The following is a 14,915-nucleotide window of genomic DNA, read 5'->3' on the forward strand; positions in this document are numbered from 1 at the left end:
GAATCATGCAGTTGAGTTGACACCGATACAGATATTTTTCACTCAGTATATTTTCCTTGAGATTTTTCAAAGTTGCTGCATCTATTTGTTGCTGAATAGTATTCTATTACAAACATGTACCAAGATTAATTGAACCATTTACCCAAATGAAGGACATTTGTATAACTGCAGTTTTAGGCTATTACAAATAAACTTCATGTAGATATTTGTATACAGGTTTTGGGGTGAATGTAAGTTTTCATTTCTCTGGGCTAAAAACCCAAGAATGAAATTACTGGATCCTTTGACAAATCCACTTCTAGTTTTAAAAGAAGCTGTCAAACATTCTTTCAATTTTATTTCATTTTAAATAAAATTTTAAAAACCTAGAGCTAGTTTCATACTCAATTGGTGGAAGGCTAAAGCTTTCCTTCTAAGATCAGGAAGAAGATAAGGGTGTCACTTGTATTCAACACAGCACTGGAAGTCTTAGCTAGAGAAATTAAGCAAGAGAAATAACTAAAATCATCCATATCAGAAAGGAAGAGGTAAAATGATCTTTGTTTACAAACATGATGTTAGATGTAGAAACCCTAAAGGTCTTACAAAACAATAACAACCAGAATATATGAATTTAGCAGTTATATAATACGAAATCAACATACAAAAATCAGTTGCATTTCTGTACACAAAAAAGTATCTGAAAAAGAAATTAAGAAAGCAATCCCATTTGTAATCACATCAAAAGTAAAAATACTTAGGAATAGCCGAAACCGGTTTGGCTCAGTGGATAGAGCGTCGGCCTGCGGACTGAAAGGTCCCAGGTTCGATTCCGGTTAAGGGCATGTACCTGGGTTGCGGGCACATCCCCAGTGGGAGATGTGCAGGAGGCAGCTAATCGATGTTTCTCTCTCATCGATGTTTCTAACTCTCTATCTCTCTCCCTTCCTCTCTGTAAAAAATCAATAAAATATATTTAAAAAAAAAAAAAAAGTACTTAGGAATAAGCTTAACCAAGGAGGCAAAAGACTTGTTTACCAAAAACTACAAAATGTTGCTGAAATAAACACACAAATAAATGTAAAGACACCATATATATATACATATATATATATATACATGTATATATACATATATATGTATATATATATATGTATATATATATATATATAGAGAGAGAGAGAGAGAGAGAGAGAGAGAGATTAGAAGACTTAATTTTATCAAGATGTCAATACTTAATTTTAAGATGTGAATATTATCCAAAGCAATTGATGTAATCCTTTTCAGAATCCCAATAGTGTTGTTTGTCAAAATAGAAAAATCCATCCTAAAGTTTATATGTATTTTCAAGGCACCCTGAATATCCAAAACAATCTTGGAAACTAACATAGCACGGGGCCTCAATTTTCTTGATTTACAGACTTACTACTAAGCGTCAATAATCAAAACAGTGAAGTACTGGAGCATTGAGACAAACATGTAAACCAATGGAATAGGATAGAGAGCCCAGAAACAAACCCTCATGCACGTGGTAAAATTATTTTGGACAAGAGTGTCAAGGCCATTCCATAGGAAGAGGACGGTGTTTTCAACAAATGATGCTGGGAAAGCTGAATATCTATGGGCAAAAGAATGAAATGGGACAGTTATCTTATACCACGTACAAAATTTAACTTGAAATGCATACAGGCCTTAATATAGGAGCTAAACTATAAAAATCTTGCAAGGATATATAGGGAGGAAACTTCATGACATTGGATTTGGCAATGATGTCTTAGACATGACACCAAGAACACAGGCAACAAAAGGAAAACAGGTAAATCTATCAAATTTGTAAAAACACTCTGCATCACAAAACACAATCAACAGAGTAAAAAGGTAACTCACAGAATTGTAGAAAAGATTTGCAAATCATATACCTGACAAGGGGTTAATGTCCAGAATACAGAGAAGCTCCTAAAATTCAACACTAAAACTTAATCAACCTCATTAAAACATAAGCAAAGGACTTGAATAGAAACTTTTCTGAAGAAGATACACAATGGCTAATCAACATATGAAAAGATGTTCAGCATCACTAATCATTAGGGACATGCAAATCACTTGATCTCACTTATATGTGGAATTTAATGAACAAAATAAACTGATGAACAAAACAGGTCCAAAGGCATGGACACATGGAACAGACTGACAGATAGCAGAGGGGAGGGGTTGGAGGCAATGAGAAGAGATTTACCAAAGAACATGTATGCATATATGCATAACCCATGGACACAGACAAAAATGTGGTGAAGCCCTGAGGTGGGGCAGGGGCTGAGTAGAGGGGAGTAAAAGGGAGAGTGATGGGGGACTCTATAATACTGTAAACAATGTAATTAATTTTTTAAATGCCACATTTAGATACAATCTCACACACATTAAGATGCTAGTATAAAAACAAAAATTAAATATAAATAAATAAAAAGAGTTGGCGAGGATGTGATGAATTTGGAATTTTTGTGCACTATTGATGGGAAGGTAAAATGGTGCAGCAATTATGTAAAACAGTACAGTGGTTCCTCAAAAAATTAAAGATACAATTACTATGTGATCCAGCAATTCAACTTCTGGGTATATATTTCAAAGTATTGAAAGTATAATCTCAGAGAATTGTTTGCACACCCATGTTCATCACAGCATTATTCACAATAGCCTAAAAGTAGAATCAATCCAAATGCCCAACAATAGATGGATAAACAAAATACGGTATTGTACCAACAATGAAATGTTATTTAGCCTTAAAAAGGAATGAAAATCTGACGCAATTTAAAACATGGATGAACCTTGAGAACATTATGGTAAGTGAAATAAGCCAGTCACATAAAGACAAATATTCTATGTTTCCACTTATATGAGATACTTAGAGCAGTCAATTTCACAGAGATGGAGAGGAGAATGAGGTTTCCAGGGGCTGAGTGGAGAGAACAGGGAGTTAACGATTCAATACAGAGTTTCGGTTGGGGAAGATGAAATTTTTCTAGAGATGGATGGTGCTGATGGTTGCACAGCAATGTGAAGGTACTTAATGCCACAGAACCATATACTTAAAATGGTTTAAATAGTAAATTGTATTGTATATATATTTTAAACATAATAAACAATTAAATAGCCACATGCACATGTGGATAGTGCAGTGATGGCGAACTTTTTGAGCTCGGTGTGTCAACATTTTGAAAAACCCTAACTTAACTCTGGTGCCGTGTCACATATAGAATTTTTTTGATATTTGCAACCATAGTAAAACAAAGACTTTTATTTTAGATATTTATTTTATATATTTAAATGCCATTTAACAAAGAAAAATCAACGAAAAAAAAGGAGTTCGCGTGTCACCTCTGACACGTGTGTCATAGGTTCGCCATCACTGGGCTAGTGGCTACTCTATTGAACAGCACAGGTCTAAGTGAGCCAAAGTCATCTGAATAATGTGAAGTGGTCATAGAAACAAGAAACAAAAGGCCAGCAGAAAAGAATATATCTATTTATTTAGCTAGCTATCTAAACATACATATTAGGCCCAGAAGAGACAAGATCAGAAATTTGAGTCTTCCTATCTATGGAAAACAATGTTGATAAAGGAAATGTCCCCATTGGCTGTAGTTTCGTCTCAAAATAATGGCTTACACCCTTTGCATTTCCTTAACTTTATGTCTTTTATGGTTTTGACTTACTCATATAAATTAGGCCAAATTCTCTATTTGGGGTGTTTTAAAAGGTGCTTTGAGCAATCTTGTGACATTAAAGACAGAAGCCATCACATTATTCCATCTGGAACATATTTCTGTTTTCTTAGAAAGAACATCAATCCATAGAACTGGGTCTACTATATAGACTTGTGTAACATTTTGTCTTTTTGTAATAGGTAATACTTATACAAAGGTCAATATTTGGAAGCTTTCCCAGGAAGTAGTAAATCCCAAAAAAAAAAGAAGAAAAGAGAGAGAGAGAGAGAGAGAGAGAGAGAGAGAGAGAGAGAGAGAGAGAGAGGGAGAGAGTCGTGGAAAGCTTTTACTATATCATTGCTATCTACCACTGACCAACAATTCAATTCATATTTATTTCATGAAAAGGTAATAGGTATTAATGTGAAAAATCAATGTAAGTACATTATGAATTCATGCATCCAATACTGAGAATTCCTAAATGTGGAGTTAATCCAAACAAGGAGATTTATTTGCTATAGCTTTCTCAAAACCTCTAACCTGTCAATATATAATGTGACTTTCCAATAGTGAAGATATAGTATGTAAGGAGTGCATTTGCAAATGCATTGAATCATAGAAACCTCTTTTCAGATCCAGGGTGCCATAAAACATGCTTGGGAAATATCACTTCCATCAATCAGCTCAAGCAATATGAAGACAACACAGTAGAAAAGTAGAATGAATCTGAGGATTAATGAGTCAGGTGTGACTACAGGGCCATGAATTGAACTATTTAAGGAAGTAACATTTATATTATGTCCTTAAGTTGAAGTACAAATATGTACAAAATGGATAAAGAAGTCTAAGGATCAATAAATGTAGACCTTAGATAGAAAACTCCAGATTTTTATTTTATACTGTGAAAAGAGGAGGTGATGAAAGTTTTGTTGCAAAGGGAGCTGAATGGTTGTGAATTAATGACCAGGTGTGGGGTGGTATGAATTGATGGGAGTAAAGAATTGTAACTGAAAGATCAGTCAAGTGATACCTAGGCTGGGGTACTGAGCGTCTGAGCTAGGGCAGGAATGTAGTTTGAGAAGAGTGGAGTGATTACATGATTATTAGTCTTCTACTTGGGATTTTGTAGTTGGATATACCCTAAAAATTATTTTCTTAGCCTGAACTCTATTCTTTTTCAAGATCAGAATTGATGGTTTATCTCAAAAGACAGCTTTGCCCCTTGCTATACAATTAAACTTGGGTTTCTCTCCTGAGCTGTCATCTCCACACCTCTTATTATTGGAACGCAAGACTAGCACATGCTATTTCTTTCCAAAAATGACATCAGTATGGATTCACCCATGCATTACAGTGCTTCTGCCATTGCCCATGAGCTAGAAGTCAAGAACTGAACAGCAAAAAGACATGAGGCATAATCAGTTTCATCCTCCATAAAGAAGTTATTACACAAATAACGAGGCAGAACCTCTCCAATTTTAATAATAATGGAGTGGATATCATTGGGATTACTGGATCAAATTAATAAATCAGCTACTTATAAGAATATAATAACAAGCTACTAAATGCAAGGGTATTTTTTTTTTGCATCCAAATGCCCTTTAAACATATAACTTCAGCAGAGTAGTCAAATTTTAACTCCTTTAAATAAGACATAAGAGTACATAGGCGTTATTAGAAGTATAGAGCTGAAATTATTTCTCCTTAAAGTGGAAAATGCAAGGGCAATAATGATAATGCATAGGGTCAAATGCAGTGAACTTAGGTGAGAGGCCACAAAAAAAGTCTCAAGTCAGCTACCTCTTTATTAAGGAAGAGGCTCTGCAGATGGAGGCAAGGGCCAAACCTCAGCTTCAAGTGTTCCATTTCCAATTCACACCGTCTTTTCCCTGATCATTAATTACTATCCTCCTCCCTGTGCCCTCACAAATGGGCACAAAACTGCTCATCAGGCCGGGGAAAAATGAGAACTAGTAGCATTCTAGACATTTCATTAGTCAAATCAGCATAAAGTGATTACATGAAATCCCTAGGAAATTGAAGTGGCCTTCTTTTCACTTTCAAAACTATACTTTGACTAATAGAAGGTCTGTCTTATTTAACATTTCACAAGACCTCCTCACAGATCTCTCTTCCTTGACCACAGTTACATATAATGTGCAGAGCATTATAACTGGCAACAAGACTAGATTCATTATTCAGTTTAAACTAATGAGAATATGTGTTCAAGTGATGTTATTAATGGATTGCATAATACCCATCAGATAAAGTACTAAGACAATGTTGAAAGCAAGCAAATTAAGTCATCATAGGCCTTAAAAGCAATGTCTGAGGCTGCCATGATAGTATGATTTGTAGAAAATTAAGGCTTAAATAATAGCTCTCACTGCTTTTTCCCACTGTTATTTGTATGTCTCCGTGTAATAAATTCGTGAAACTGACAGAGACTAAATTTAAAAATTTGACCTTCTAATGAATACAATGACATTTAAAAGCCTCAAAGGTCACCCTCATAACAGTAAAATCATTCCACTGAAGTCAAAAACAATTTTAAAACATTTGGAGAAAGGACCAAGTAATGTCATTAGTACATATTGGCCAGAGGCAAAGGGTAGGGGGGATGAGGTACAGATGTTTCATATTTTATTATCAATTGCAGTCTTTTCTTATTAGAAACATTCAGAAATCATTAAAAAATTGTCACCCACAAGGTGATGTTTTGACACTGCCATATATCTTACATAGTTTTAATAACAAATATCATGTGGAATCATTAACACATCTTTGCTCACATGGCTGTGTGTGTCTCCAGAAAAAAAAAAAATCTAAAGTATAGTATTAGGTTACATTTCTATGGCAGAATAACTTACAAATGCATTACCTCTTTAGATTTTAAACCTCTCTGTTAAGTTTATAAGAAAAGTATTATTTCCCCATTTTGCAAATGCATAAAGACAATAAGAGTATGGTCCAAAATCACCTGGTATTTGGACTCAAAATTCAGGGAACTTTTCACTGAGCTTTGCTTTGCCTTATTTTTGACTTTGTGTGGTAGAAGGACAGAAATGTCACCTCCCTCTAAAGAGAGTAATAATGCAATGGCAGAAACAGCAATGACCCGGATGAAGAAAAGTCTCCTGACAGAATTCTACCTGGTCTCTTGATATTTTAGAAGCATTGCTCAGAGCAAAAGAGAATAAAACATACACACTTTTTAATTAACCTGTCAAAATTATGCAGTCAGGTTGGTGAGCCTGATTCTTTGAATATAAGGATAAAAATGAGCTGAAGTTAATGCTAGATCATGGGCTAGCATTAAAACATATTACATGTATACATGTACACCCACACATATGTCTAAATATATTTTTCTCAAGGGGGTATTTACAAATCAGTTACTTAATCTTCAGAATATTTAAATACATTGCAAAATAGCACAGACCAAAAAGATGAGTCAGCCAACCCCCAGGGGTGTGCTATAATGACTTAGAACATATAATTAAAACAATTACAAAAATGAATCTGTTCTCCTTGACCAAAAAGACCTATCTGCTATGAATTAGGTTCAGATCATTTTGACTTACACATGTACATTTTCTAATATCCATACCCAGCTTTTATGTCATGTTTTAATTTTCCAGCAAAGCTTTCACGAGCTAATATACAGTTACGCTTATGGGTTTAATGAGAAAAACCTTCCACTCGCTGTCCTGGGCCTCACCTTGTGAAGTCTGTCATTTCCATCATGATCATGCACATCTGCTTGGCCAGCACAATGATGTCATTGCCGCTGTCATCCCATTTGGCCACTTCGGCATCCAGCTTGCTTTTCTCTTGGTGGAATATCTCCACCTGCTCAGCTATTTTTGCCTTCTCCTCCTGCGGTAGTTGCGCCATGATGGCCTGTGTGGGTTACAGAAGAATGTGACTAACGGTGACAAAGGAAGTACAGACTATAGGTTGTCTCTGCCTCCAGTTAAGCAAAGCTTATGGGCTGTCCCTCCATTCTGGAAAGTAGGTTTCCTCCATCCCAGGGAAGGCAAAAGCACAGACATCTGATGAGGTCCCCAAACTCCCCGTCCCCACTCCCACATGCGAAAAATATGGAGATCCGAAGGCACATGCACAGTCACAGGAACAGGACTTCTCTGCCGCTTTGATGACATACATTTGTTCAAAAGAGTCTATTCTGGACAATTTTTATATTTGGTCTCGGGAAACTTTTACCAGATAAAAGAACACACCTCTTTCAACACAGAAATCTGTTCTGAGAAGCGAAAAAAGAAAATAGGCCTTCTGTCGCTAAGTAATTTTAAACACAAACCAAGCATCCAAGTGGGGTGGGGTGGGGAGACGTTTTATGAGTGTTAATAAAGGAATCTGTGGTTAGATGCCGAACAAAAATCCCCTCCCTGGGGCATTTCGTGGATGGCACACCTATTCCCGGTCCTCTATGGAAATCCTGGTATGACCAAAACTCCTAGTAGAGCCTATGAGTGTGTAGACAGAGGCATTGAGATGGGTGAAAATATGTAATTAGGAAGCAAAGGTTGATTTCTCAATAGTTGCTTGGTAAGGGAATGTAGAAAAGGAATAACTACAGTCAATTCTAATTTTTCATAGAGTCTTTACTTGCAAATTAACCTACTCCTCTGAAATTTATTTACAACCCCAAATCAATGCTTGTGCTTTCACAGTAATTCATGGACATGCCCAGAGATGCAAATAAAAATGAGGCACCTGACCTACAAGTTCCTAGATAAGGTTGAACAAGGGATTCTCTATCTTCTTTTTTCAGCATTTATACTATAAACCAGAGGTCCGATGCACAAAATTCCTGCAAGAGTAGGCCTTCCTTCCCCCGGCTGCCATCATCGGCTTCCCTCTGGCAGCTGGGACCTGGGCTTCCCTCGCAGCCCCGGCTTCAAGGACAGAAGGACGTCTGGAAGGACATCTGGTCTAATTAGCATATTACGCTTTTATTGTTAAAGATAAGTGTCCCTCCTGAGGTATATTTGGTGCCACATTTACCACATCTTTGTACTTTTTTGTTGGTGATTTTTCTTTATAAGATGGCCCCCAAGCATAGTGTGGAGTGCTGCCTAGTGTCCCTCAGCACAAGAAGATTGCAATGTGACCTGGCTGGTGTGGCTGTTGGTTGGAGTGTTGTCCCATACACCAAAGGGTGACAGCTTCAATTCCTGGTCAGGGTACATGCCCAGGTTTCAGGTTCTATCTCCGGTTTGGGTGCGTGTGGAAGGCAACTGATGGATGTTCTTCTCTCTCTCTCCCTTCCTCTCTTTAAAATAATTTTTTTTATAAAAAAAAATTTTATGATGTGCCTTATTGAGAAAACACATGTATTAGATGAGCTTCATGAGTTATAGTCCTCTTGGCCATGTCAGTTCAATGTAAGTGAATCAAAATGATAAAATAAGATAGCCAAATGGAAACACTCATTACACAAGATTATATATGATTGACTGAAGAAAGTGTTGAGACTAACAGCTCTTAGGAATCTAACCTTGTGTTTTCCCTAGCAACAATAATTACATATCACTAATTAAGTGTTCATCATAACTACAGAACATAAGTACCACACATGAAGAGAATAAACTGTATTTGTTAAGCAGTATTTATGTAGCAGGCCCTCAGGGAACTGACATCACCTCATTGCATCCTCACAGAACCATGCACAACCTTCCTCACTGCAGAGGCATATGAATAATATCTGCCTAGGATTCCTCATCCTGAGATACACATGTTCTCCCGAAGAGAGACCAAGAAAGCATGATTTGAGGGACCTACAACTTTTACAAAGGACAAGTAAAACAGGACCAGCTGCTTCCTAAATTGTAAAGCTCCTCCCAACATAAGCGAATTGTTTTGAGGTAGCTGATGTCTAATAGAAATATCAGTGGATGTAAACTCAGAAAAACTGGTCTCAACCAGGCTCTGCACTGACTTGAGTTAGCACCTCACTGCTACTGGCTTATATCTTTAACATCTTCAGCTATAAGAATAGTAAATAATTGCCTCAAAATGGCAATTGAAATAAATGTGTTGAGTTTTTTCTGACAAAAATGAAATTAAGCATGTGTGGGATTATTGTTAACATTATTTTATCATCATTTCTATATTAGTTTTCCTTTCCAGCTACCCTTATAACTTATTATTTAGTTGCCATCAAAGGGAAGGAATTGGCCCAGAGTCTGTATCAGTATTTATAGATACAGGACTGACATGAAATCCAGATATATAAACTGAGTATTATGCTGAGAAACTTACTGATGTGAAACACACACACACACACACACACACACACACACACACACACAACTTAATCTACTTCATAATTCTATAAGAATAATACTATTATTACCCCTATTTTATTAATAATGATGCCAAGGTCTAGAGAAATTAAATTCCAAGTATTATACAATCAATAAGCTATAGGAATAGGATTCAAACCCAAGTCAGCTAACACCATACTTAATCACTGTGTACAACTGAATCACCATGCATGGTCATACAGGTTAGACACTGCACAGCAGTCTCAGTCAATAGGACAAATGCCCCTGAAATCATAGTACTGTCCACCAGGCTGAGTATCTTACAGATGAGGGAGGTGTCTTTGTCTGATTTGCATAAAGGTGTCATTGGACTAGCAGTTGCCTGGATGCTATATCTCACTAATAGACAGCCATGTTTACTAATGTCCATGTATGCATGTAACTCTATGTAAATAGTACACATCTGAGTGTGTACATAATATATGTGTGTAGGTGTGAATCTGTGTGTTTTATATACACAAGAGTTCATCATAAAGTCATGAATGCAATGTTGTACTTATGACAAGGCAGCTACTCCAATGCATTCAGATAGGTTTGGATGATCTCAAGCTGTCCTAGATTAACTTTCCCTCCACACAAAAAGTTGATAATCATGTTTCACTTAGACCTCCCAAGTTCAACCAGCATCATGTAAGCATCCATTATGTATTTCTCTGTAAAAGAATCTGCCAGCCTACCCCACAGACCTCCAGACTCCACATTTAGTCCCAGATTCAAAGCAACGGTCTTTTGTTATCCCCAAAGGGTTAATTTGTATACTGAAGGATGTATACTAATTCTGTGAACCGTTTCACTTGAGTTTCAACTGTGCAATGTAGCATTTCAATGTTAACTGCCTTGCTTTTCTAATTCTTATTATTGCCCTACTTTTCTCCAAGCTTCCTTAGGGTAGATGCCTCAACATTCAGAAGCTCAATACATATCTTTTGATTGACTGCCTAAACATTTTCCCACTTATTCGATCAACATAGTTCAAGAGAAGTTACCAGAACACACAAACATGTTCTATGGGCACAATCCTGAAGAAAAACTGGCCGCTTCAGAGAAGATTTTCAAAGGAAATGTTATTTTGACTCTAGGGATGGTCAACCCGCATAATACACTAAATGTTGTGTGACTTGGGTACAAGTATCATTATATAAGCTTTTGCATATGTAGCCATCGATGAGCCGAAGTCTTTTTTCCTAAATATTTTTAAACTGTTCTTGCTTTTAAAGACTTGTAATTGACCTTTTCTGAAACTAGAATTTACAAAAAGGTTATCTATAAACAGTAGATCACAAACTACAAAATTTGCAAGTTAATCAAATTAAAATTCAATATATCAGTTTTAATTAAGTCTTATCAGTGTAACTCAGCAGTTTGAAATGTTAACACATTAAGGCTGTTCTGTCCAAAAATAAAAAAATAAAAATTATAGGCTGGTTACACTGAAATCAAAGTGAATCAAAATTATTTAAAAAATGCAATTATTCATTCCCTCAAACTAAGGGAATATTAGAAAAAGTATTTGCAAGGCGGAGAGGAAAGGGAGCGAATCCGCTTTTCTGCTTGTGTGATATGATCACCTGGGGTGGGCTGGGTGTTTCTGCTTCTGATCTCAGCAGCCACGCACAGGTCTCCAGAGTTTTGGCCGGCTTGACCTGAGGGCCCAAATCTGTGACATCAGAAACTTGAGTCCACAGAGTTCTCACCCGCATTCCCATCCCAGGGTCCCAGCTTTTCTTCTGAACAACCATTTTTGTGTGTGATTAATGTCATAAACTCTACTTTTTAAATAAAAGTACAAATCACTTATCTAAGCCAATAACCACTCAGCCCTGAATCGTTTCTTTAATCTAAATCTAAAGAAGATCTCAGGTACTTCAATTTCCCATCTCAAAGGGGAACATGACTTTTGAAGTCTATGGGCCTCCATACTGACAAGTGTTAGTTTCTTAAATGCACAGCAAGAGTCTTCAAGTGGACGAATGTTTTTAAATAATGAGTAGAAGGGCTGAAACTCCAGGCAGCCATTTATACTCACTTGGACAGAAAGCAGGATAATAACTATAAGTAGTTAAGGAGTGAGTCCTCTGACTTTTACCAATCTCAGGCGATGAAGTGATATGAAATATCGAAGCAATTGTCCTATTAACTCAAATAAATATGTTTGTGACTCCCTGACTTCTGAGTTGATTCAGGGTAAACTATTTGGCTAACCTTCTAAAGAATGACTCATTTTACAAGCATCATCACCATCACCTTCATCAACTTCCTATTCTCTGACAAGTCTTGTCATACATTTTATCACACAGTTCTCCTAATGACATTACAAGGTAAGATGCTTTATATAGAAGTAAGGGATACGGCATGAAGAAGTTAAGAAATAGCCCCCAAGTCACAGAGAATGGTCAAGACCAAATTTAAAATCCGGGCTGCATGACTCCAAGTAATATATTCTATCACCAAGGCTACGTGCCCAAGAGTTGTTGCTGACCAATTTTAGTTATAACAACGTGTAAAAAAGGAGTTTATAAGATGTCATGTCAGGGTCTGATCACATCTATATTTGAATAGAGCAGGGTATGATCACTCATTCTTGCACTCTCCCTTTCTCACTCCCTTTCATAATATGGCGTAGAGAAGCATCAGACATATAAAGGAAGTAAACACTGTAACTTCAGAATTTGAGAGCAACGTTGGAGTGGGTACTAAAAGCTTTTTTTCCACCTTGACCTCCTTTTAGATTAATTTAACATTTCAGAGAAGAATGTCTGAGTGAGAACACAAAGTAAGGCCATTACCAGGGGAGGACTGGCTGCTAAAAAGAGCAACTGCCTCTGTCAAAAACAACTTCTGCCTCCTTCACAATTTTGACCAAGTTAACACACTTCTTTGGTCAAAAGTTCAACCATCTGTCATCGCAGCAATTGAATGCGCCCTCTTATTTGCAACTTACAGCCTTAATTCTATGTCTCTGCTTTGTCATCATCTAATTACAGGCTAACGTAGGCTGACTCAATAACTAACGCTGTCTGCTGCAAGTTAATCACACAGCACAAGACGGATCTCAAAGACAGATCAGCAAGTGCTGGATTAGAGCAATACTTTGTTCTTACTATCCTGCACCATGTTCAGAATTCATGATGAAAAATAGTTCAAAAAAGTCTATGATCTTTTCATCCGTTGGGTGAAGAAATAACTGATGATGCAATTAGGTGCCATCTGACTTTTATTTCTACCCATAACTGGCTTGATGTCTAATGTAAGTAAGATGCATGAAATAAAAGTGCAATGGGACTTTGTTTTTCCTTGTAAAAAAGTGGGAGTGATCATGCTATTTTGACAGATGGCAATTAGAAGAGTTGTACAATGTGCCTTGTTCTTTGAGAAAACAAGCCAGTGGTAACCAGGCTGTATCAATTCTGAGTTGCAATCAATCAAATTGACTTTGAATTGATTAAAGTTTGGATGAATTACTCAAACTTACCCTCTGTCATTGATGTAAAAATGCTGGTTTTACTTAATTTTGAAGATGGATGACTTGGTTGATGAATTAGTTTAGTGTTAGGCCAACTAGGCTCAAAAGACTCAGCTAATGATCTTCCCAAGTTTCAACATTTGGGGCGGGATTAAAGAGAGTCCACGAGACATGTTCAAAGCAGGGGGCTTCATACTGTTTTGTGTGCTTCTCTACTGTCACCAGCCTGTGATCAGAAAAGGTTTCTCTTCCAAAGGGCAACATTTTTCAGAGTCATCCTTTATTGAGCACTTAATACACTATGTCAGGTATTTTCCTCATTATTTTACAAACATTAAGTAATTAAAACCCTCAAAGAATTCTAATAAGTTTATTATTCGCATTGTACAGATGATAGGATTGAAGCTCAGAGAAATTAAGCAACATGTAACAAAGCATGGGCCTCTCTCTAACCTTCATAATTCAAAACCAAGTCTGTCTGAAATCAAAGCAATGCATCGTTAATGTTCTGGATTTTACCCTCACCTTGCCCCTATCAATGTCCATCTATATCTTCTGGATTACTTAATTGTTGGATGAGCCTATCAGGACATACAGTGCAAAAGATAACCTGTGTTTTATGTACAAAGACATTATGACTCATCATAAGGCCTAATATTCTTTGACTCCTCTTTATTTTAAGCTCTAGTTATTTATTACTTTTCTTCTCAATTCCTAAGCCAGTGTCAGCTTTTATCCCTATCCTAAATCATCACCTCTTCCTCAACCTCATGCTTCCTATTGATTATATTTTCTTAAGTTAAATCTGATATAGAATACCAGAATATCTAATTCACAGCTATATTGTAACTTGACTAGGGGGCCAGTGCACAAATTCCTGCACCTTGAGAGGAACTGTGGGCCACGAAGCTGTGGTGGGCAAAGGGGCAGGTCTCGGCTGGCCCCTCCTGCTGCTGCCCCTGGTCCCCTGTCTTCCAGCAGCCCCCTTCTGCCACCATTCCCATGCTCTGACAGCGCCGCCACCCCACTCACACCCGCTGACGGCAGAGAGATTAGGGCCAGCGCCAGCAGTGGATGAGAGCAGGGCTGGCGCCATCAGTGGGTGCAAGTGGCAGCTGCTGCCCTGATTGCCACTCTGAAGCAGGGGGAGGTGGAGAAGCCCTCAGGGGCAATTGGAGCCAGCAGCCACCACTGGCACCAGCTGACGGTACCGAGCTATCGGGACCAGTGCCGGGCGCTGGCAGTGGGTGCGAGCAGGTCCATCTCCGGCAGTGGGTGTGAGAGGCTGCTGCTGGCCCCAATTGCCCCTCAGGAGCAGGGGGAGGTGGAGAAGCCCTGAGGGGCCATTGGTGCCAGCAGCTGCTGCTCACACCTGCTGACTGCGCTGGCAGCGGGTACAAGCGGCGGCACCAGCAGCGA

General features: G+C 37.7%; 1 protein-coding gene across 2 annotated transcripts in view; it reads right to left on the minus strand.

Moving 5' to 3' along the window:
• CTNNA2 (catenin alpha 2) overlaps positions 1–14,915 on the minus strand; it is a 1,123,259-nt gene that overhangs the window by 49,554 nt on the left and 1,058,790 nt on the right. For both annotated transcript variants that reach the window (XM_036333987.1, XM_036333986.1), the window contains exon 15: positions 7,402–7,583. In XM_036333987.1, the coding sequence (XP_036189880.1) occupies positions 7,402–7,583 (182 nt within the window). The remainder of the gene's footprint in view (positions 1–7,401; positions 7,584–14,915) is intronic.

The sequence above is a fragment of the Myotis myotis genome, unplaced genomic scaffold (genome assembly GCF_014108235.1).
Source record: "Myotis myotis isolate mMyoMyo1 unplaced genomic scaffold, mMyoMyo1.p scaffold_m19_p_14, whole genome shotgun sequence".
Taxonomy (NCBI): Eukaryota; Metazoa; Chordata; class Mammalia; order Chiroptera; family Vespertilionidae; genus Myotis; species Myotis myotis.